At 54.7% G+C, this 22,881-nt stretch overlaps 1 protein-coding gene across 4 annotated transcripts; it reads right to left on the bottom strand.

The window, feature by feature from the left end:
* Positions 1-545: 545 nt before the first annotated feature.
* Positions 546-22,821, bottom strand: PIP5K1A (phosphatidylinositol-4-phosphate 5-kinase type 1 alpha). Of its 4 annotated transcripts, none has more exons than XM_080635148.1 (15): positions 22,720-22,821; positions 13,181-13,215; positions 12,609-12,698; positions 10,385-10,515; positions 9,907-10,024; positions 9,531-9,683; positions 8,819-9,142; positions 8,072-8,277; positions 7,544-7,627; positions 6,832-6,880; positions 6,346-6,430; positions 5,916-6,053; positions 5,146-5,275; positions 3,004-3,088; positions 546-2,498 (listed from the first exon to the last, which is right to left on the bottom strand). In XM_080635148.1, the coding sequence occupies exons 1-15, from the start codon at positions 22,775-22,777 to the stop codon at positions 2,496-2,498; spliced, it is 1,689 nt and encodes a 562-aa protein (XP_080491274.1). In that variant the 5' UTR covers positions 22,778-22,821; the 3' UTR covers positions 546-2,495. The 4 variants fall into 4 exon arrangements, with proteins under 4 accessions (XP_080491274.1, XP_080491275.1, XP_080491272.1 ...); XM_080635149.1 differs by having other exon boundaries at positions 546-2,380; XM_080635146.1 differs by having other exon boundaries at positions 546-3,088.
* Between the last annotated feature and the right edge of the window lie 60 nt (positions 22,822-22,881).

The following is a 22,881-nucleotide window of genomic DNA, read 5'->3' as shown; positions in this document are numbered from 1 at the left end:
CAGACACCGCACCGGGGCCCCGCTCCCCCCCCGTACCCCACAGACACCGCACCGGGGCCCGCTCCCGTCCCCCCCCGGCACAGAGGCGCAGGACCAGCGGGCGCAGCAGCACGGGTTTGTATTGCGCGGGTTGGACGAGGCCACAAGCGCTACAGAGCCGAAAGGACAACGGTCACGCACGGCACGAGCTGCTCCTGGGGCCGGGCCGGGCCCTGCCGGGGTCCCAGTGGTGATGAGGGACCATGATCCATCCATGTCTGACCATGATCCATCCATCTCCATCCCTGATCCATCCATGTCTGACCATGATCCATCCCTGCTCCATCACCTCGCGCTGATCCAGAGGCTCCAGCGGCTGCTGCTCCCCACTCCCACAGTGGTGGGGCTGGAGAAGCAAAGCCCCCTCCTTGCACTGGCAAGGTTAAAGAGCCCCAAGCCCCAGCCCTTGGAAACACGCACAAAGAAGAAAAAGCAGTTCTGGAAATCCATTACAAAGCAGAGGTCAATATAGAAACACACACCCCCCCCCCCCCCCCCCGCTATAGGAATAACTATCTCCCCCACGGAAAGGAAAACAAACACTTAAATACAACTTCATAAATATTCCATCATGAAAAACAGCTGAGATTTGGGGTTCTTCCCGCCTGGTTAAAAACAAACAGAAAGGGGTTAGAAGGGAAGATAAGAAACAAGCGTCTAATATAGACATAGACAGTTACCTCGGCTATAAAGGGGACTGGAGCTCCCACAGAGGGAGAAGGGAAGATCCCAGCACAGGCAGCCCCGAGCTGAGCTCCCTCCCGCTCCCGGCTCTCGTCCTGACGTTCAATTGGCATCGAAAGGTTCAAAGAGCCCTTGCGACCTGGTTTAGAACCAGCACCCGTCCTCAGCACCCTGCGGATCTGGGCACGCAGGGACCGGCAATTCCAGCCCTGGGCATCCGGACACCCAGGGACAGGCCAGGAAACCAACAAAGAATGAAAATGCTTCCTTAAAGAAATTCCAGCTTGTGTCCCATCCACGTTGAGAGGCTCCGGTGGAAGGGGGGAAGAGACTTGGCTCTGAACCATCACCTAAACCCTCCCTTTGTACAGCACTACATGCCCTGTTTCCATAGCCATCGCTGCGAGTTCGTAGAGAAACCCCTTGTGCTACCACAAGGGTAAGGTTGAAACGACTTCTTTAATGTAGAGAACACCCCTGCGGATCCTGAGCCACCAGGAACAGGGGGAAGCATCACTTCATCTCTCTTAGAGAAGCATTCTGTGGCACTAAAGCTCAGCCCCACATCTGCTCCGGGACCGCTGGAAGGCTGTGGCCACTGTGGGCCGGGCATCCCGGAGCAATCCCCCCCTTCCAGCTTTTCACTTGAGTTAAAAAGAAACCAGACTCCGAACGCTCCCCACTTGGGTGGCAGCACAAAGCTGCCCCACTGGAGCGGGAATCTCTGCCCCAGGCTGCCAGGAGCACCCCAGCTACAACACAGGCAAGGTACCAAAAGGGAGCCAAGCCATAAAAACCAGGCTGGGATCCGCACGTGGGGCCGAGGGCAGGGGAAGGGAACAGAGCAGGTTGGGTTTGGTCCGGTTGCTTAAGAAATACTCCTATAAAAGTGTGCCCCTCGCCGAGCTCTCCCCTCGCTGTGGGCAGGGAAGGGACAAAGAGGCTTCGTTTAAAAACCAGGGCACAAAGGAACCCAAACCTCCCCGAGCTCCAAAAAGCTTCGTACATTCAAAGGCCTCCGAGCAGCGCGGCGCTGTCCCGGGGCCATGCAAAGCTGCAGAGAAGGGGACAGCAGCCGGGAGAGAGGAGCTCGTCTGCAGGCAGTGAAGCTGCTGCTGCCCCTTTCTGCCTCTTTCACACCGGGTGCTTTCTGGTGGAGCACTGAAGAAACCCCTATTTAGTAAAAAAAAACCCCATAAAAATAGAAAGACCACATTGCGGGAGCAGGAAGGAGGGAAGTGACAATTCAGAGCAACATTTAAATTAAAAACGTGTCTCAAGTACAAAATCAAACCGTGCTGCTCCAGGGCAAACTGCCCCAACGAGGCTCCAATGCCCGCTTCCCACCCCAGGCACTCCAAAAAGTCTCCTGTCCTCGCTGGATCTGTGGGGCCGCATCGGAAGCGGCCACCTCCTGAATGCCAGGTCCCTTCTGCAGAGCTTCAGCCCATGCTGAGCGCTTCCTCCTCCTCCTGGCAGCTGCCCTTGCTCTCACCAGGCTCCAAAGGAGGACATCAGGGATGCAGCGGTGGGCTCTGCTCTAAGGAGACCTTCAGGTGTCCGAGGCTCAGCTGCGCTGGCTCGGTTCTTTGTTAATGCTATCCCGCTAAGTGTGGCCCAACCTGCCAGCCTTTGGGGTTCTGTCCAGATAGGATTACTTAGGAAAGAAAGGAAAACATAAATCAGCAACAGGGGCTGAATCCTTTGTCAGACTCCACGGACCACACAGAGAACAGAACCATCTGCTTCCATTGCAGCAATCCCGTGTTGCTTCACTGTGAAGAGAAAAGAGGGGGAGATGCCAGGGAGGCCTCAGCCTTCCTCTGAGGTCTCCTGCTTCGTCTTCCCCTCAACCTTCTCCATGCCAGCAGAGGCAGAGTGCAAGGGGATGCTGAGCTCAGGTTTAAACCAGCCCCTATCCTACATTAGAAAACAGGAGTATTAGTAGAACTGTGAGTATTTATCACCTGCTGCAGGGACAGCACAAGAAGCAGCTTCACCCCTTTTATCTGTCATCAGACCCACTTTGAGCCCTCACGGAAGAGCAATGTCTCTGCTTTGCCTCTTGCTTATTTAAGGCAGTTGGGGCAGCAGATTAACACTAACTTGTGCCTGGCACCGTTCACAGTTCAGAGAGGGATGAAGAGCTCCTGCTGCGGTCAACTGGCACATCCTGCTCTGTGCCCACCTTCCCAGCACAACCAGGGCCCACGGAACCTCCCCCAATTCTCCATCCACCTCCCAGGCTGCTCTCTTCCTCCTGAGCAGGGAAGTACTCACAAAGCTTATCTCAGTCTCCTGCAGGTCCTCGAGCTGCTCTCTCAGCTCTGCAGAGTGCTCAGGTATGGAAGGCCCTGGGGAGCCACTGGGGAAAGAGAAGGGAGAGACCTGTAAAGCACTTGGTCAAAGTGAGCTCTCAGTCACGTTCCCTGGGCTGCTCTCCTGTACCCAGCCAAGGAGCTGTCCCAGCACAACACAAAGGCGCTTGTAAGGCAGGTTTAACCCAAGGCAATACGATCCCTGCTAAGGCAGGCACCCAAATCACCACCTAGATCAGCCCTCCTGGCCTGACATGACTTCAGCTGTTAGGAACAAGGATCTTTTGTCCAGCAAAGCACCAGCACCACTTTATAGAAGTCTTCGAGCACCTCATCAGCACAGAAATGGTCCTGGGTGAAAACAGGCCAGCGACAAAGGAAGGACAAAGCACCGGAGCTCAGCGAGTCTCAGCCTTTCCAGACAGAGGAACCTGTGTTTAAAAGTGCCCCTGGCAAACCTCTTAGGCTCTGAATTCAAGCTGCAGCCTGATAAAAGGACACACAACATGGGTACACTGAGCACCTGATGCACTGCAGCAAGCCACATCCTGCCTTCCCCCTGTGGGCACCCTCAGAGGGGCAGAAACTGGAGATTCTGGGGAGATCACTCCCCTTTGTACAGGGCTACAGAGATTTAAGAGGTCACCTCCTCAAAGGGCGGTGAAGACCCCACCAGAGCAGCCAATTCTGGAGAGAAAAAACCCAAGCAAAAAACCCAGGACCAACCTGTGACATCCCAGTGCAGGCACACTGTCATAAATCAACCATCCACAAGCTGCTTTCACCCTTCCTCAGGGCTGGCAGAGCTTTACCGACCAACCAAGGTCACAAAAGTGCAGTGGGTTTCATCTCACCCACCAGAAGCCGTGCTCTGCCCAAGAAGGGTGCTCAGCACCGGGCAGGGTAGGGAGGACACCATCCTGAGAGGCTTCATCACACAGAGAGATGCGCTAAGGAGGGCTGAGCCCTGGCACAGGGACATGCTGCATTACAGCACCGACTGCACAGGGCCTCTGTAACCACTGGCCAGCAGCAAGCACGAGGCCAAAGCCAGTGTAAAGCCTCACTGAGGACAGCCTCTGGACAGGAGAAGGTTGCAGGCAAAGTCTGGGTCCTCCCCTCACCTAGACAGGAAGATGCCAGGAGCTGTCCTAGTCAAATCCTTTGCTGAGCTGTCAGCTTTATGCACTTGCACGCCCACTGACCTACGCAGGGATTGAAGGAGAGAGACCCGCAGTTAAGTTCAAAGGAGCACCTCAGGCATGCTGACTTACTGGAAAGGAGCAGCTCTGGTTTCGGATCCCTACCAAGAGGTTTCCATGTTTTACAGAGGGAGTAAGAGGTGTTGATTACAATCGCATCTTACTCTCCTGCAGCTCAGGGGAGAGCAGGCACTTCCAGCTGTGCCATGGGTGCAGGCACTAGCTCAGGACTGGGGAAGACTCTTTCTGATTGCTTTCAGGAAGAGAAGTTCACTTGTATGAAAGGGACCATCCTCTGACCACAGCTCCTCCTCGTCCTTACCACTCCAGCAAGAGAGCGAACATTCAACAAGAGCCCCAGCTCCCTCAGGGCTCTCCATGCATTTCAGCTTCTGAGACACACTGAACCACGCTGCACACATCCTGCAGCCTCCTTTCCCGAGGGGTTGTAGGAGCTCAGTGCCAACCCAATCCAGAAGTTGCAGGAAAGCCCAACCCTCTGCAGAGAGCAGCAGGAAGGTAAATTCAGCATCACCCATCACCACGTCAATGCTCTTCATGGCCATCTCAGCAGTGACACTTTCACCAACTCACTTGAATTAGCACAATTACCTCGACTCCGGAACAAAGCCATTAAATACAGAACACACAAGGAACTAAAAGCCACTGGGACCCTCACACAGCTCAAGCAATGCAAGATCACGTCACCTGTAACAGACACACAATGCTTCCCCCTTGCACGTGCTTGAACCGACAGCACTGAACTCGCTCCACAACACAAACAGCTCTCCCATGGGTATTTCTGCGAGCATGCCAACTCCCCAGGAACATCCACAGAGCAGCACAAAGTCCTCCCATGGCTTGGATCTGCCTTGCAGGGGCCCGAACCACAAGAGCCTGACCTGTTTGCGGGCGAGTTGAGGCCTCCGCTGCCCAGGGAGGAAGTGGACAGGGTCGTTGCGATGGAGTCGCTATTGGCTTCATCCACTGGCAGGGTCCTGGGCAGGAGATCTGGGCGACCAAGGTGGGAACCTGAGTTGAACACAGACTCTTCTATCACCAGTACAAGCAGGATTGTATGGCACAAAGCTCCCACCCTGCCCAGGGGTTGGGGTCTGTGTTGCATCCCACCCAGTACATCTGAGGCACCCAGGCACTGCAGAACCAGCCCTGCAGGCAGTTCTCTTGTTCCAAGTCCAAGCCTCCACACAACTGCTTAACCCTGTTTCTCCCCCGGGACAAACCCCATGACACAAACTGTTGGGAAGAGACAAGGCACACAGGACTGCCACCCCACCTCAGCCCCGTTCCCAGCGGAAGCAAGGGCCAAGTGGATGCTTGGACAAGGCTGAAAGACTCCATGAGGACACACGAGCTAACAATTCCCTGCTCCACAATGTGGTCTCATCCTGATTAAGGTTTATCATCCTACCCTGAGCTTGCTGCAACAGAACACCTGAAAACACCTGGAAACAGCAGAGCCTTTCCAGGGCTTGCTGCTCCTCCAGAGCCTTTCTTATGGTGTCAGGCTGCCTAAGGCCATTTGGTTTCCTGCACCCACGATCCCCTCCCCAGCAAGAGCACAACCCAACATGGAAGCATTTCGCACAGCTTCCAGCAGACAAATCCAAGGTGGAAAAGAGCTCTCTAGGTTTTTAACCCAGGCACCAACCTTGCTCCACATCCGCCTCTGTCGTCACTTGTGCTTTTGCCTCGCAGGACACGTGTGACAGGGGAGGCACTGCTCCTTGACAGCTCCGCCGCGGAACCGCTGCACCAGACCGGCTCTTCTTAGAAGGGGAAGGCTTTACTTGAAGACAAAAGCCAAGAGAGTGCTTTTCAAACAGCTTCAGGAAGGAGGAAAAGACTTTCCAGTGAGAGCCTGGCACCAGAGCTGTGCCCCAAAAGAACATGTGGATGGATGAAACAGCTCCTATCTGGTCCCATCTCTGAGGCAAGAACAATCTGGGAGCCAGGAAGACGTGACATAGCACAAGAGAATCCTAAAGCTGTCATCCACCTTCCCAAACTACAGCTGCGGAGCAGGGAGAAGCCAGAAACCATGGCAATGGCCCAGAGTTCAGCTGTGCCCAGGTACTTACAGGGTATTTTCTTGAACGCTGTGTTGCACATGAACCGTTGGAACCTTTCGGCGTAGAAGCTGGGTCTGTGCACAGATACAGTGTCCTGGAAGCCCAAGAGACAAACAACCTGATTTAATGAGTGACCAAGGTTAACATGAGCACCTCAGGCTGTCAGCCCTGAAACACGCTGTGTTGGACTAGGAGCAGTCAGGGGCTCTCAGTCGCTCTCACTGGCAGCTGTGAGAAGCGCAGTAGCTACAAGCAGTGGGCACTGAATCCAAAGCAATTAATACTTGTTAATGAGTAAGTAGATGACCACTGTCAACAAAAGCAACGCTTGTGCCAGTACCTAGAACATAACCCTATAGAGAAAGAGGGCAAACACATCCACCCCCCTTGGGAACTCAGGATCTTACGCCCAGAAGAAGCAAGGACAGCGGGCACAGTTTAACAAAGACACTGGCATGATTGCTAAGCAAGTTCAAAGGGCTGGTTTGCACTTACCCCATCGTGCACGAGGGCCTTCCAGGAGTGCTCCAGCTTCTTGACAAATCTGACAAAGGAAAGGGTTTTTACACTGAGTCCCCACTGTCTGTGTCGTTTTGTGCTCGCTCAGTACTGACTCAGTACTTGACTCCTGATCACAGTGGCAACACACTGCAAACCTTGACTGCTTTGGCTTGGGATCCTCTTCATTGCCCCATGTCTCCAATGCTGTTCCACACACACCAGGGCTGACTGCACAGTTCAGTCTCCCAGAGGGAGAGTTTCACAGGCATAATTATCAAGGACAATTAACTTGCGGTGCCATTTAACAGAGACTTTATACCTGTAATCCCTGCACACTGCATTTTGATATAAACAGAGGAAAAGGTAAACCTTGCAGCTAGCTTTCATTTTATAGGCAGAAGTGGTTATGGCCATTTTAAGCCACCACTTGTTTTGTAACTTGCCACTTCCTGCACAGCACCTGTGTCCAACCACCAAGCACACAAAACCAGCTTCCGCAGAGTAAATCTGTTCGAGGAACTTGAAGTAAATCCGGTAGAACGAGACCCAGAAACTGATCCCGAAACTCCCAATGTCAGGAAAATAGAAAGTAGTAACAAAGTCTGTGTCTTAACCACTTCTTGGAAGCCAATTGTGACAAGCAAGCAGGGGCAACCCACGCTGTGGTCTTCACCAGGTGATACAGCTGCTCTCAAGGGTTTCTTACCTGTAGGACTGCAGCACATCAATGATGCCGATGTACAGGAGCAGCCTCTCCCCCTTGGCGTTGCGGGCTGGAATTCCTCCCATCCTAGGAGAGGACAGGGCACACACATGAAGCAGGGAGTTTTCAACCCCCACTGCCTCTCTCATGCACCTTAGCATGGGCTGAACACTGTGTGAGCTATTTAACAAGTGCCAGCATGAGGAGGCACCTCCAGTTCAGTTAATGGATTGGGGAAGACAAGTCAGAGCAAAATTCTTCCCTAGTTAAGTTGCTCCATCTCCTGAGAACTGTCCCCCTTTTCCCTCTATGACAATTGTTAGTGAAGATTAACCCCAACTCTTTAATACAACCTGGAAGGCACAAACAAAACCTTTTACACATTAAGGAAGGGAAATCAAAGACAAATCTGCTACCAAGACCTCTGCCCAGTGTGACAGCAATCCCGTACGGCCCAGTCTGCACCTAAATTAGATCTCCATTAGCCAAGCTTGGGTTTCACTGGGAAGAGCAAGCCCTGCACAGACTTACTGGTCATCTGTTTCTATGGTGCCACCTCGTCGGGCCTCTCCCTGGATGGATTCCATGGCTGTGGAGTAAAGGGCCTTCTGGGCAGCGGGTCGCCGCATGTCAGCCTGCAGCGTCCCGTCTGCCATGGCATGCTCCCTCTGAGCCAGGTCAATGTTATGGATTGCAACAAGCAAACTGTAATCCATGATTTTAAAGCTCTGCAGCACCTGGATAGAAGTCAGCACAAGCTCAGTCAGCATCATAAGCAGTGACACTGTCAGGGCAGTTCCAGAAGCATAGTCAGCAGTTTTGTTTAGAGCCCTTAGGTGATGCCTTTTAATCCAGTCCATCTCCAGTCTAATTCATCTACATCTAATCCATCTACGTCAATGCACCCACAGTCGCCAAAAGGAGTTAGGGGAAAGCCATGGGTCGTGGTCCCGTGCAGAGAGGGACTCAAACCAGGGGAGAACAGCAGCTTCTGCGCAGCTGCCCAACTTGAGACCGGGCTCTGTCAAGCATCCTGCAGCCCAGAGCCTGCCCTGCTCCAGAGCTCAACCTCAGCAGAGGCTGCTTCCTCCACCTCTAGAGGCAGCGCTGGGTCTAATTCAGGTTGGAAGCATTGAACAAAACCAGAGCCCAGGTTCTGCTTCTTGGCCACTACACAACACGGGTTCTCCAAGTGAACAGGCAGAGGCTCCAAGGGTGGACCTGCCCCCTCCTTTCACAGGAAAGAACTCTTCCCACTACTCCTCACCCTTCACTTACCAAGCAGTCTCTCTGCAACGTTTTGCACAGGGCATTATACATGTCAGAGTCTAAGAAGAGGCCATCAGGGATGTCCTGCATAAAATCCAAGTCCTTGTACGTGGGGAAGACCTTTTCCCTCTCCTTCTGGGATGCTCGGCGCTTGTAGGTGGAGCCCTTGAGGTCGTACTTCAGGTGCATTTTGACAGAGCGTGGCAGCAGGTTGTTCATCACAACAATGCGAATGTTCTTGCCCCCAGCCTGGACACAGTAGAGGCCATAAAACTTTGGCAGCAGCGTCCTTGGGTTCTGGTTCAAATTCTGAAAGACCCAAGACAGAAACACCTTCAAAGCCATTCTGGTTATTCAGAATTCCTGTGCTTCTAGATGGAAACGGAGCTGGCAGTGGTTCAAAGCCATTGCCACCACGGGCAGGTGAACACAGGGCACAGATGGGTGATGCCTCCCCTTGTTAACAACCTTTCTGCAAAGCTGAATGGGTCACAGACAAATCGCAGGAAGGAGTTTGCTGCTTACTCATAGAAGCTACGCTGGGGAGGCTTGAGCAAAGGAAGATCTTGTGCTTAGCCTCAGACAGCTGAGAGAGCAGCTGCCACTCAGCTGGGGCACACACAAACCACCTAGCAGGCGGCACACAGGTGGATGTGTCACACTGGTGCACCCGAGGGACCCTTCCCTAGCCTGCAGGCGCAGCCTCACCCGAGTGACTCACCATATAGTAGCCAGGTAGCAGCTTCTGCAAGAACTCGGCCTCTTTGTGCTGAACGGTTTTGATGATGAACTCATCGTCGCTGGACACGTAGAAGAGGGATCCACTGGCCCCGGAGTTTGAAAGTTCAATGAGTGGCTCACTGCAGAGCGAGTACTGAGGAGGGCAAGGGGAGAGACACACAGGAAACGTGAGCCTGAAGGCTCTTCCTTTCGAACATCACCAGGGGCAAATGCCAGGGTCACAAACGGCCTCCACTGCTGTGCTCACAGAGCCTGCCACGGGGCCTCACAGCACTTCCCCGCTCAGGCAGGGGGAAGAGGACACCCATCACACAGAGCACGCCCCAGCCAGGAGCCTGGGCCGAGCACCAACTTACCAGGTAGTCGTCCGGCCGGATCCCAAACAGCTCCCGGAAATAGCGGAAGGCCACTGGAGCGTAGGTTTTGAAGCGGAAGTCATTGTAATGGTGAGCTGGGGTCAGGTTGCTCCCTTCACTGGGCAGGGGAGAAGCACACACAAGTATTGCCATTTGGAACACTGCTTAAGGAAGTGCCCTCAAGGCAAACACCTCCAGGGAGCTGCTTCTAACATGCTCAAGGGCTGGAAAGCACCCACAAGAATGGGACACACGCAGGCAAACCCAGCAGCAAGCCTGCCTTGGTTCACAGCAGCAGTAATGGACACATAGAGGGAAGAACCAGGGCTCTTCAGACAAAACCAGGCAGGAGTCCTGTGCTCACTCCTGCACTCAACTGTCCTGGTTTGGTGGGGCTTCCTCGTGTGTAAGCAGGGTTAGGAACTAATGCTGCTATTCACTACCAGAGCACTGAAAAGAGAAGACAGCAACCACCAACCTGGGGAAGAAAATACTTTCTACTACGTAGAAATCTTGCATGAGAACATCTCTTTCGGGTTTGGTGCTCAAGCTTCCAACTGTATGTGTAATGCCCAGCTGAATGGCACCCTTCAAGGCAGATGATGTTGTCTGGAGGGGCAGAGAAAAGGAGTTCGACAATGTGGAGCAGCAGACTGGAAATGGGAAGGAGTGGAGTTAAAAGAGAGCCCCCATTCTAAACCAGTGCTATAGTTGGGGTATTTTACACCTACTGCTTCCAGCTTCTGTCATTTCTCTCTCATTGACTAACATCACTTTGGCATGACACCCCTACATCCCTGCCAGCATCCTGCTTGACCCCTGTGCTCTGGGTGGTCGAGCCATAAAGGACTTGAACTGAAATCTCAACACTCCAAAAAGGACTGAATTTCAGAGCCCCCACCTACGTGTCCTGCAGTCAGAGGGGGAAGCTCTCCAGGGACAGGTTATCTTCTGCCCCTGTGAATAAGCACACTTTTTGCCACCTTGGTCTTGGAACTATACACTTGGAAGCTTGTTCTTCCCCCCAGCTTGGGCACAGACTCAGGTCCTCAACAGGATAGGGCAGGCATGGGCAGCACACAACGCATGCTTCTCTTTGGTGCTGCCACATCCTTGCCTCTGCCTCCCTTGCTGGATCGTGGCTCTTTAACCCTGAGGAGTTCATTGTCATTCTTAAACATGGAGCAAAGCCATGAACCCAAACTGGCCAAGAACAATGTGGGGCTGTGCTCCTGCAACAGCCACTCACATCGAGCCCTCTTCTGCCTGTGAAGCACAGCACCTCATCTTAGAGCACTGAGGTGCGCTCCAGCCCAGTTCCTGCTCCAGGCTGTCTGAGCAGCAACAGAGCAGCCCAGAGATGTGCTCAACGCCCTGGTGTTATATGGCCTGGCAGTTCCTGAAGCATGGAGACATGAGCTCTGCAGAGCAGGTGCAGCCTGGATTTGTGCACTGCAGCTCATGGACGTTTCACTTGGCTCGTACATAAAGCAACGAGACCCAGAATGAGATCCAGGGCTCAGGAGCCAACTCATTAGTGTTTGTTTCCTTACGCTAAACAAAGGCCAGCCCCCTACCAGATGCAAGGCATCACTGTAGATCAAAGTATCTGGCAACAGTACCCAGGGACAAACATCCCAAGTGTCTTCCCCAGACACATCCTCCGTGAAACCTTGTAAACCAAATGGGAACATCTGTCCCACTTCACTGGCTTTGTTATCACAGCAGCAAGAGACCTGCTCCCAGCTCCCTGCAGAGAAAGCAACAAAAGCTGGCAGTAACTCCACCTTGTTGTTAAAGTCCTCTTCTGCTTCAGCTGTACCCGGTATTTACTTCAGTATCAGATGGGGCAGGAGGAAGAACTTGATTCTGCTTTCATTCCCTACCTTCTAAAGGCTCAAGTTGCTTGAGAACAGGTCTCAGCTCACCTTGCCCTGCTTAAAACTCCCACGACAGCCTCGCTGTTGAGAAAGAGAACGTGGCACAGCAATGCTGCCTTGTTTGTGAACACAGAGCCACAGGGTCAGGTTGCCAAGGAACAAGTATTCTCCTCTTCCTTTTCTATTAGCCATCAGCTGAGCAGCTCCTGTGCATTCACCATCACCTTCACAGGGCAAAGTGTTTTAACAAACAACTTACCAGCCCTGGAAAAGGCAGGGATGGAGAAAGGGCAGGATAAGAAACACTTTGAATTCCTTCCACTCTGACTCCCAAGGCACAAATGGAGACACATCTGGATTCGAGATTTCGGACCAGAAGCTTTGCTTCCACAACGCAGTGAAACGCCCCTCTAGAGCCATTACCCATTTCATCCACACCTCCAAGCCAGCCTCACAAGTCCCCCAGACAGGAAGCAGCATCCCCCATCCACACACATGAAGAGGCTCTTTAGAAACACTCAATCTCCCCTTTGTAAAGCAAATTCCAGCAATACCACAAGATCTATAGAAAGTGCCCACAGAGCACAGAAAGCACGGGAAAGCCAGAAGAGGCCTCAGAAGCTGATGGGCAGGGTTTAAAAGCAACCCCCTCTTAGGAGGCTGCAGAAGGGAAGCTGAGCAGCACAGCTCCACTCTTCGGGCTGCTTTCCTCTGCGATTGTCTTCAGCAGAATTTGTCCCAGACCTTAGCCACCATCCAACATGAACCTCATGAGATGCTCTGCTGAGAACAGCAGGTAAATGAGTGCAAGAGGTAACTTACCTTTTTATAGGTAGTCTCGCCCGTGGAGTCCACTCCTCTGTGCCCTTTCTTTATGGTCTGTGAGCCTGGCTGCCCAGAAGCACCTGGCATCTAGGAATGGGGGGAAAGACAAGAACCAAGGATGTCAAACCCAGATGGAGCCTGTGAAGTGCCCCCTGCTCAAACCCAAGGACATGGCAGAAGCTGACCCCCCAGGACCACAACAGCACTGAATCGCCTTCAAAGGCCTGAGTGAATCCTATGTGCTTCAGGCTGGCCATCTCATCAGAGAGAAACACTTTCATGCCAGACCATGGAAGGGTCTGTTTCTCAGATAAAAGGTCCTGCTCACAGCAGACCTCCATGGTGTTTTGGTGGCACAAGAACTGTTCGGTCCCAGGAGAAGATGGGTTTTTAAGCAGAGATTCCCTTGGGAAGGAGAAATGCTCCGATTTCTCCATTGAGCACCCGCAGCACTCACAGCTTGGAGCCTGGCTTGCTCCTGACTCCAATGGGATTGGAGGAATAGCAGGCAGATCCAGGATTACACATTGTCTCAGTTAGGGAGCAAAGTGTCTTGGTCAGAGCCTTACCTCAGGGGTGAGGGACTTCTTGAAAGTAGATGATCCTGCAAAAAGAAGGAAGCCACAATTAGAAGGGGTTCATCACGATTATGCAGCACAAAGAGGCCTCTCACAATGCCTGCTTTGCATCCAAAAAGCACTGACTCACAAAACAGCACTGAATCACGGCCCATTTCTTCCCAGCTTCTCCTCTTACAGCAGAGCCCCAAGGAAACGCTGCTCTGCTGACTGCCTGCAGCCAAACTCACTTGTGTGGTGGTGCCTTCAGAGGGGGCATCAGCCACTTCCCTGCCTTCAGTGGGCTTGGGTGGTTTGCAGGGTTACAGCCAGCCATTACCCAGCACTGGGAGGTGACGGATCAGGTTCTCTCTCTTAGGCCTCGATTCCTCCCTGGGGTTTTCGGTACAGACCCTGCCCTCTGCAATGTGTCTGCACCACAAATCCACCGCACAGACTGAGCCCAGGGAGGCCGAGAGCTGCCACGCAGGGACCTTGTAGTGACAGACAAGGGGTAATGGGTTCAAACTGAAACAGGGGAAGTTTAGATTGGATCTAAGGCAGAAATTCTTTACTGAGAGGGTGCTGAGGCACTGGAATGGGTTGCCCAGGGAGGTTGTGAATGCTCCATCCCTGGCGGTGTTCAAGGCCAGGTTGGACAGAGCCTTGGGTGCCATGGTTTAGTGCGAGGTGTCCCTGCCCATGGCAGGAGGTTGGAACTGGATGATCTTAAGGTCCTTTCCAACCCAACCCATTCTATGGTTCTATGATTCTATGACCCTGCCCCGTCCTTTCTGCCTCCAGCCCACAGAAGCAGCTCAGGTTGTTCAGTTGACTTTCAGTCCTGTTTCAGACACAGCAACCGATCCTGCTTATTACAGGGGAGCCCAACCACAGCCATAACCCCGCCTGCAGCCAACACAAGCGCTCATCACACAGAGCAGGCCAAGGGCTGCTTCCCCCCACAGGCGCTGATTGTTTTACCAGCTGGAGCATTACAACACAGAATCCTGGAGCGGTTCTGGGCCCACCCATTGCTCCCTCAGTAGAGGAGCCCCTTTTGCTGCCTGGCAATGGAAGCCTCACGCTGTGATTTCATCAACAACCATCGCCCAAAAGGGTGTTTCAGCCAAAGGAGCGGCGGAAGCTGAGAGCAGCCCCAGCCCCAGCTGCCTGCCCGTACCCAGTGATCAAAGCTCTCATTTCAACACAGGTGACACGAGCCAACCAGAAGGAAACCTGTGACAAACACCTTGTGCTGGACCAAGCCGGCGCTGAGCGGCTGCTCCGGCCACCTTCCACCCCCAGCTCCCGTTACAGACAGGCAAGTTCATCCAGACAAACTGATCTTTGCCTTGGAAGCTGCTCACAGGCAGCTCTCCTCCTCCTCAGCATGCTCAGGGCTGCCCCCTGCATCTCTCCCACCCCTTGACACTGGCCTGGGTTTGGGGGCATCTCCAGCTAAAAGGAGGCTTCTGTGACTGAACGTGTTACAATGAAACCACTAAAACTGGACTCCATCACTGTGACACACGGCTTTTGATCCATCTGGGGTCAGGGATGGAGGAAGCGTCTCCAGCATCACAACAGAGGTGCTCAGTAGCAATTATGCCTTTGTTTTAAGCAATTATGTGTCATTATGAAAACAGAAACCTCCATAAAGCCCTGTGACTTAAGCAGTCCTGAAGCAGCACTACCAGCCTTGTAGCCTTGGAGATTTACTATGCTGATATTTAATCATCCGTGCAAAACCATACCCCACTAGGATTCAACCAAAGCTCCCTTGCCAGAGGAGCCAGCAGCAAACCTTCTCTGTTGCCTTCACCGCATGCCACGCGCATTAAAAGCAAGAACATCCAAGCAGCTTGGTGGGAAGAGCAACCCAAAGCATGGCCTAATGAAGATGTAAGCACCTCAGCAGAAACCACAGCCATCAGCTCCACCTTCCCCTTCCTCACCACCCCAGAACCGCAGTGTCCTGGTCCATCCCTTCACGCAGGGGGTCGGGCAGTGACAATGAGCACCCTCGGGTAAGGCTGGCGATGAGGAAGGGTGAGTCAAGGAGGGAAAGCGCAGCCTGCGCCCGGAGCCCGCCCGTGGTCAGCGCAGCGGTGCGGTCCCAGCCCACCCGGTTTCCGCAGCAGGAAGCTCCCCTCCCTCCCGCTGCTTTCCAAAGCACTTTGCTGCCGATTGGGAAATGGGCAATTCCTGTTTGACCACGCTTCTTCATGCCCCAGTGCACGGCGGGGGGGGGCATGTGGCTGAAGGGGTCTGCCCGGCTCCCACTGCAGGGCTCCGGAGAGCATCCTCCTGTCCTGCAAAAGCGAGTGCGCTCCATCGCCACCAGCTGAGGTCAGAGAGAGCCAACCTCAGAGCTTGCCATAAGGAATCATTCCAGTTACCTCCACCTCTTTTGCTCGCTCTGTAAAGGCAGTTTTGTGTGGCGCGGCCCCATGCATGCGCTGCTTGGAGAAGTGAAGGTGTTAAAGCCGATGGCGCAGACGTAACAGCATGAAATCATTTCAGAGCTATTCTGGGATCTATTTAAATGCCTCTTTCAAATGGAAGAATTCATTGGCCACAATCCCCATCCTGATTGACAACTGACAAAATGGCCCGACACCCCTAAACAGCTCATTGTGGCCAATGGAAACCCAGCAGCCCTGTCCAACACTGAACTCATGCCATCCCAGAAGCTTGCTGCCTTCTTGGTTTCCTGATTCTGGGAGCAATTCCTACGGGCACTTTTGGAGCGTTCCTCAGAGCTGTTTACTGGAGGCTGAATCAACCTCAATAAATAGCTCCTGCTTTCTGCTGCCCTTGACTCTCAGGATTAGTTTCAGCCAGCAGCAGCCAGTATGGGCTTACCAAGCATGACGTAAGAGCCTGGAAAACAAGCGAAGAAGAAGTGGCAATGGCACCTGGTCAGAGGGTTTAGACGAGGCTTTCCTGGCAGGAGCGTGTAACAAGGCGTTTGGGTGAGCTCCGCACTCATCCCATAGCAAAGGAGGATGCTGATTCGGCACAGGCAGCCCAATACCCACTTCATAGAATCATAGAATGGGTTGGGTTGGAAAGGACCTTAAGATCACCCAGTTCCAACCCCCTGCCATGGGCAGGGACACCTCACTCTAAACCATGGCACCCAAGGCCTCATCCAACCTGGCCTTGAACACTGCCAGGGATGGAGCATTCACAACCTCCCTGGGCAACCCATTCCAGTGCCTCACCACCCTCACAGTAAAGAATTTCTGCCTTAGATCCAATCTAAACTTCCCCTGTTTCAGTTTGAACCCGTTACCCCTTGTCCTGTCACTACAGTCCCTGATGAAGAGTCCATCCCCAGCATCCCTGTAGCCCCCTTCAGACACTGGAAGCTGCTCTGAGGTCTCCACGCAGCTTCTCTTCTCCAGGCTCAACAGCCCCAACTTTCTCAGCCTGGCTCCATACAGGAGGTGCTCCAGCCCCTGAGCATCCTCGTGGCCTCCTCTGGACTTGTTCCAACAGTTCCATGTCCTTTTTATGTTGAGGACACCAGAACTGCACACAGTGCTGCAAGTGGGGTCTCAAGAGAGCAGAGCAGAGGGGCAGGATCACCTCCTTCGACCTGCTGGTCACGCTCCTCTTGATGCAGCCCAGGATACGGTTGCTTTCTGGGCTGCGAGTGCACACTGCAGCCGCCTCATGTTCAGATTCTCATCGACCAACACTCTGTTTCACTGTTTGCAAGCAGAGGAGCTCAGATTTCAGCTGCTCCTCATGGTTTTGACCAAAACACAAAGGGAAAACGTTCACTCCCCCACCCACAGCACGAAGCTCAACTCCGCAGCCGGAGCAGGGCAAGCTGAGCCCCAGGACACATCACCCCAGCACCAGCACGCTCTGCCCTGCCTCCCGCACCTGCCGCCCAGAGGGAGGTTTTCCCTCTTCATGCCCAAAACCGGGATGATTCTGCTCCCTCGCCTGGACTCTGCCCACAGGTGGTGGCCCCATCAGTGCGAGCCCTCCTACGCACGCAGAAGTCAGTGTGAGCCCATGCCTTAGACCCACCAAACTCTACCTGGTTGGAGCCTCCATGGACCCATCCACCTCCTGGCCACCCAAATTCCCCCTCGCAAGTGTCAGTGGGGATGGGCTGCCTTCCCTAATCCAACGCCATGGCTCCAAATGGGAACAGCAGCGAGATTTCCTCCCTTCAAAGTGCAAACCAGGCAGAAAGCAAAGCAGAAAAGCCCTTCTGGAACAATCCTGCTGGGGCACACGGGGCTGTGCAGAGCTGTTTAGAGGTCAGGAGAGCGCTTACACAACACACGTCAATGGAACAGCAGCTTTAGTTGAGCAGGGCAGCAGCTTATTTAGTGGGAAACAACCTCAAAACACACCAAGTTTTGTCAATCCTCAGAAGCTAAGGCAGTAAAACCGCGTTTTGGTGCTGGTTACTGGCAAGGAGGAACGCAGGCTTTTCGGAAGCACACGGATGCAATACATCTACCTCTTGGAAACGACTTCACTGAGCAGCACAGAAAGCTGAAATCTACACAAGGAGAAACAAGAAGGTTATAGAGGTGTCGTGGTGAACGGAGAGTTCAGCTGCTCGGGGCAACAGGAGAGGTTTTCCCCAAGAAAGGTAAAGAAACACAAATCCTGTTTCCACAAGTTAAGGGAACAAAGGCCCAGACTTTGCAAGCAAAACACTTCTGAGCAGGGCACCTTCATCGTGCACAGCAAAATCCTCTCCCAGGGCTCTGGGAGATGAAAGCCTAAATATTGAATTGGCTTTCCTTATGGAAAACTGCAGGAGCGTGGCCTGAGCTGAGTTTAAGCCAACGCTCTTAATCACAGCAGCTGGAGATGGACGAAAGCCCATGAGATCAGGCGCCTGCCCCTGCCAGCCCAGAACACAGCCCTCCAGAGCAAGACAAACCCTTGATCCTGGCTGGAAGGCCAAGTGGTGAGGAATGATGCTGAAATTCCCTGCATCAACAGATCTGTTCCAATACATTAAGGACATTGAACCAACGGCCTCAAAGCTGCCATAAGACAGCCTGTGAGCTCGGCTGCCAGATGAAGAGCTCTTGGTGCAGGTTCCTGTTGGGGGCCATTAGAGGCCTGCAGCTGATGTCCACACGGCTGAGTTTCATCAGCACATCCCCTCCCTCTCCCCTGCGCTCGGGTCCAGGAGCCTGGTGATGGAGGCGCAGGATGGGGCGCTCAGTGGCTGGTGCTGAGGTGCTGGTGCCAGCCAGCGGGTGCCACGCTGGGCAAAGGGCCAGGGGAGACCCAATCTCTGTAACGTTATCTGGACACTTGCGGCTGCTCTGCAGCAACAGGAAACCCTTCCTCAATCTCTCGTCACCAGCAAAGTGCCAAGGGCTGCGGGAGGAGGGCAGCACCCACAGGCACACGATAAAGGCGGCCTGCAATGAAGGTCTGCAGCATTTCCTATGTCCCCAGGGGAGGCTTGGAGCCAGGCACGACCCCTAAATCCAGTTAAAAACCAAACCAAGCAACTTTGCCTTCTACAGAGCTGAGAATGACCTGCAGAGGGGTTTGAGTTTCCCTCCATCGCTGCGGCCGGTGAGCACAGGTCATGCGGACAAGCACTGCCCGCCCCGGAACCGCGGCCCCACTGCTGGGGCTTATCCCAGCAATTCCAGGGAAGGCTTCAGGGTCCTTGAGCAGCTTCATCCCACCCCAACAGAGCTCACCAGGGCTGGGGAAAGGAACGCTTTCCTTCACAGCACAGCGGGCCCTCACCAAGGAACAGCAGCCACAAGGGCACCAGCAGCCCCCGTGTCTGGACGTGCACAGACACAACAGCACATCCGACACCCGAGTTACAGCCTCCACTGGAAACAAACCCCATTAAATTGAGTAACCCCCCCCTCCGAGGGAATTAAATGAGCCTCAGGCACAGGATGCCTTCAGCAACAGGGATGGAGGCAGCCACCGGAGCAGATGGCAGGACCAAAGGGTGGAACCTGCACACAAAAGGCCACTGAGCAAGGGGTCTGCAGCATCTGCTCCTGACTCCAGTCCCGCCATCCCTCTCCAGGGACCCTGTGGCCAGAGCCCAGCAACACCAGCTCGAGACAGAGCAGCCACAGAAACGCTTTGGAGCTGCTCGAGAGTGAGAGCATCCCACAAGTGCAAACCCACAGTGGAAAGGAAAGACACCAGGGAGCAGGAGCAGCACAAGCACCTCCAGCCCCAGGGCAGAGGCTGGGAATGAGGCACGGCCGAGGCAGGCAGGATGCTGGCCACAAGTATCCCTGTTACTGCTTTTCCATATGGTTCATGGCAAAACCATCTTAGGGGGAGGAGGAAACCAGGTTATCCCAGATTTTCCAGCAGAAGAGGGAGCAGACTAAGTTCTGCTGAAGGCATTTCTGGCCAAGAGCACTTTCTGGAATAGCTGATGGCAACTCCCATCCCTGTAACCAGCTGGAGGCTGAAACCTCCTTCCCCACGGCAGCATCTTCTGGGACATGTGCGCTGCACAAGGTCCTGCCATTTGAGAATGAATCCTCCCATTGGCTGGAGACGATGGATTCCACATCCCTGCGTCGCTCCTGACTGCACCAGCACACTTGGATGAGTTAAACTCTAAGCAGACCCAGACAGCAACACCTTTCCAACGACTGCAAAGTGCAGCTTTAGAGCTGTCGGGAGCTGCTCTGGGGATACAGACCCCAACAGTAACTGCTCCAAGCAGTCCTTTCCCAGCCTGCACACAACCCCAAGCTGCGTGGCAACAGCCCCTCTGCCAGATGAGCTCAAAACCCATCCCAGAGGAAGCTGGCAACAGGGAAACCAGGATGAGCATCCTGCCTGCTGCAACACCTTCATCTGGGGGAAGGCAAACACTCCCCTCCCAGAGGAGTGAGATTTAGGCCAGATGTGAGACACCTTCCTGCCTTGGGGATGCTCTGCTTCTTAAACAAGGCAGAATCCACAGGGATTCGGTGAGAGAACACCTTTAATCACTGCTCTTAGACAGTAATCAAGAAAGGGCAAACCTCAGCACAACACCGCTGCTGGGGGAAGGCAAAGCCCTGGTCCTGGAGCAGGAAGCTCAAAGGGAGCAGAGGGAAGCAGCTTCCCAGCCCTGCTGGGGTTGGAATAAACCCTGGAGCAGCCCCTTGGGACAACACAAGGCAGAGGCAGGGGCAGGGAGGAGCAGCTTTTACTTCCCAAAGGGAAACTCGGGTGTACTTCAGGAAATGGCTCTCCAAGTCACGGTGCCTCCCCAGAACCGGCCGGTTCCCACTCACTTCTAGCACTGCTTTGCCACAGGACCCTGGCAGTTGCTCACCAGAGCCAGCTTCCACCTCTGTCCTTCCCCAGGAACCTTTCATCTCCATCTGAAAGCAAAGGAGCTTTGCCCCACGCTGGGGAGAGCATCACCTGTGAGACAGGGCCCAGGCGATGGCACTGACCTGGGATACCCACAGCTGCTGGCTGGGAAGAGGAGAGCCATTGGGATGGTTAAAAACTCATGGTCGAGCCTTTCTGGCTGGTGCACACCAACAGCAAGGGCTCAGCAGCTCAGGCCTTGCTCTCACCTCACTCTTGGGATGATTTTGCTGAACCCAGAAGTGATTGATCCATTCTGAGGGCAATTCTTTTGTCTGTGGACCCTGGAGAGGGGCCGAAGGTGATAATGGCAATGGGGTCCCAAGCCCCTCAGCCCCATCAGGATAAAGCAGCTGCAGCACCTGAAGCACCAAAGGACCGAAATCCCACACTCGCAGGTTTTGGCAGTGGCTGCTTCGAAGCAAAAGCAGCAAAATAGGAAAACCTCATTGCTGCCTCTCCAAGGCATTAAATACGCATGGAGGCAGGGAGAGCATCCACATCCCCTTCATCCAGGCTGGAGGCACCAGCGACAGCCTCCTGGGGCAAACTGCACCCTGGATCAGAGAGCGACAGCGCCCCAGAAAGCCATGGCAGGACTTGAGGTAGAACCATAGAACCATAGAATGGGTTGGGTTGGAAAGGACCTTAAGATCATCCAGTTCCAACCCCCTGCCATGGGCAGGGACACCTCACACTAAACCATGGCACCCAAGGCTCTGTCCAACCTGGCCTTGAACACCGCCACGGATGGAGCATTCACAACCTCCCTGGGCAACCCATTCCAGTGCCTCAGCACCCTCACAGTAAAGAATTTCTTCCTTAGATCCAATCTAAACTTCCCCTGTTTAAGTTTGAACCCGTTACCCCTTGTCCTGTCACTACAGTCCCTAATGAAGAGTCCATCCCCAGCATCCTTGTAGCCCCCTTCAGATACTGGAAGCTGCTCTGAGGTCTCCACGCAGCCTTCTCTTCTCTAGGCTAAACAGCCCCAACTTTCTCAGCCTGGCTCCATACTGGAGGTGCTCCAGCCCCTGATCATCCTCGTGGCCTCCTCTGGACTTGTTCCAACAGTTCCATGTCCTTTTGATGTTGAGGACACCAGAACTGCACACAATGCTCCAAGTGAGGCCTCACGAGAGCAGAGCAGAGGGGCAGGATCACCTCCTTCGACCTGCTGGTCACGCTCCTCTTGATGCAGCCCAGGATACGGTTGCTTTCTGGGCTGTGAGCGCACACTGCAGCCGGCTCATGTTCAGATTCTCACTGACCAACACCCCCAAGTCCTTCTCTGCAGGGCTGCTCTGGATCTCTTCTCTGCCCAACCTGTAGCTGTGCCTGGGATTCTCCGACCCAGGTGTAGGGTCCCAGCCCTGCGTATTCCTGGTGGAGCTCGTGGTTTGCATCCGCCCTTGGAGCACCTCAAGCCCTTTCCCTTGACTCTTCCCGGCTCCAGCTCCACTCCTCAGACCGGATTTAACCAGGAGAGGTTCGCATCGCCACAACCTCGCCTCCCACCCTCACCAATGGCTCTGCCCAAGCAGACGGGAGGGTTCCTCCATTGCGAGACGCCTCCTTCCCAGCACAGCCCCGGCTGAAGCAGATCTTTGGGCCGCCCCCATCCCTCTGTCCCCCCGCAGCTGAGCCCGGATCCAGGCCCCGCTGCCACCCCCGAAGCGGGCGCCCTGACTCAGGCACTAAAGACACGGGAACAGAGTCAAGTTTCCCTGGCACTGACCCCTCAGCTCCACATCCCACGGCAGGGCCCCCTCTAACGCAAGCCCATCCCCTCCCCATAGCGGCCTCTGCCCCACCGGCTGCCCCTCGGTAGGGGGTTTGGGGCCCCCCGGACCTCCGCATGTGCCCAGCGGGCTATTGCCGCGCACCCGCGGCCTCAGCCCCGGTGAGAGCTCAACCCCAGAGCCCGCCCGCGGCTCAGCCCCGACCCCTCCAGCGCTCACTCCCACTCGCTCGCCGGAGCTCGGCCTCATCGCTCCCCTGCTGAGGCCTCCCCACAGCGCTGCCCTCGCCCCGCGCAGGTCCGAGCCCCGCGGCCCTCCCCGCACACATCCAGCCCCACGCAGCCCCCGAGGCCGCGCTCCCCCCGCACCGCACGGCCCGACCCCCGCCCATACCCCTCACACGGCCAGAGCCCCCCTCAGGCCCGGCTCTGGAGCCCTCCCCTCGGCCCGTACCAGCCAGGCCTCCGCTGCTGCCGCTGCTGCCCCCCGACTCGGGCCCCGCCGCCGCCATCTTGGAGCGCTCCCTCCCGCGGCCACCGCCGGCCCGCGCGCGGCGCCCGCGCCCCTCCCCGCCAGGCCCCGCCCACCCCGCCAGGCCCCGCCCCGCGGGCCCGG

This window comes from Psittacula echo, assembly GCF_963264785.1.
Source record: "Psittacula echo genome assembly, chromosome: 26".
In the NCBI taxonomy this organism is placed as follows: domain Eukaryota; kingdom Metazoa; phylum Chordata; class Aves; order Psittaciformes; family Psittacidae; genus Psittacula; species Psittacula echo.
The sequence above is the reverse complement of the archived record's forward strand: the minus strand, read 5'-3'. Positions and strand labels throughout refer to the sequence as shown.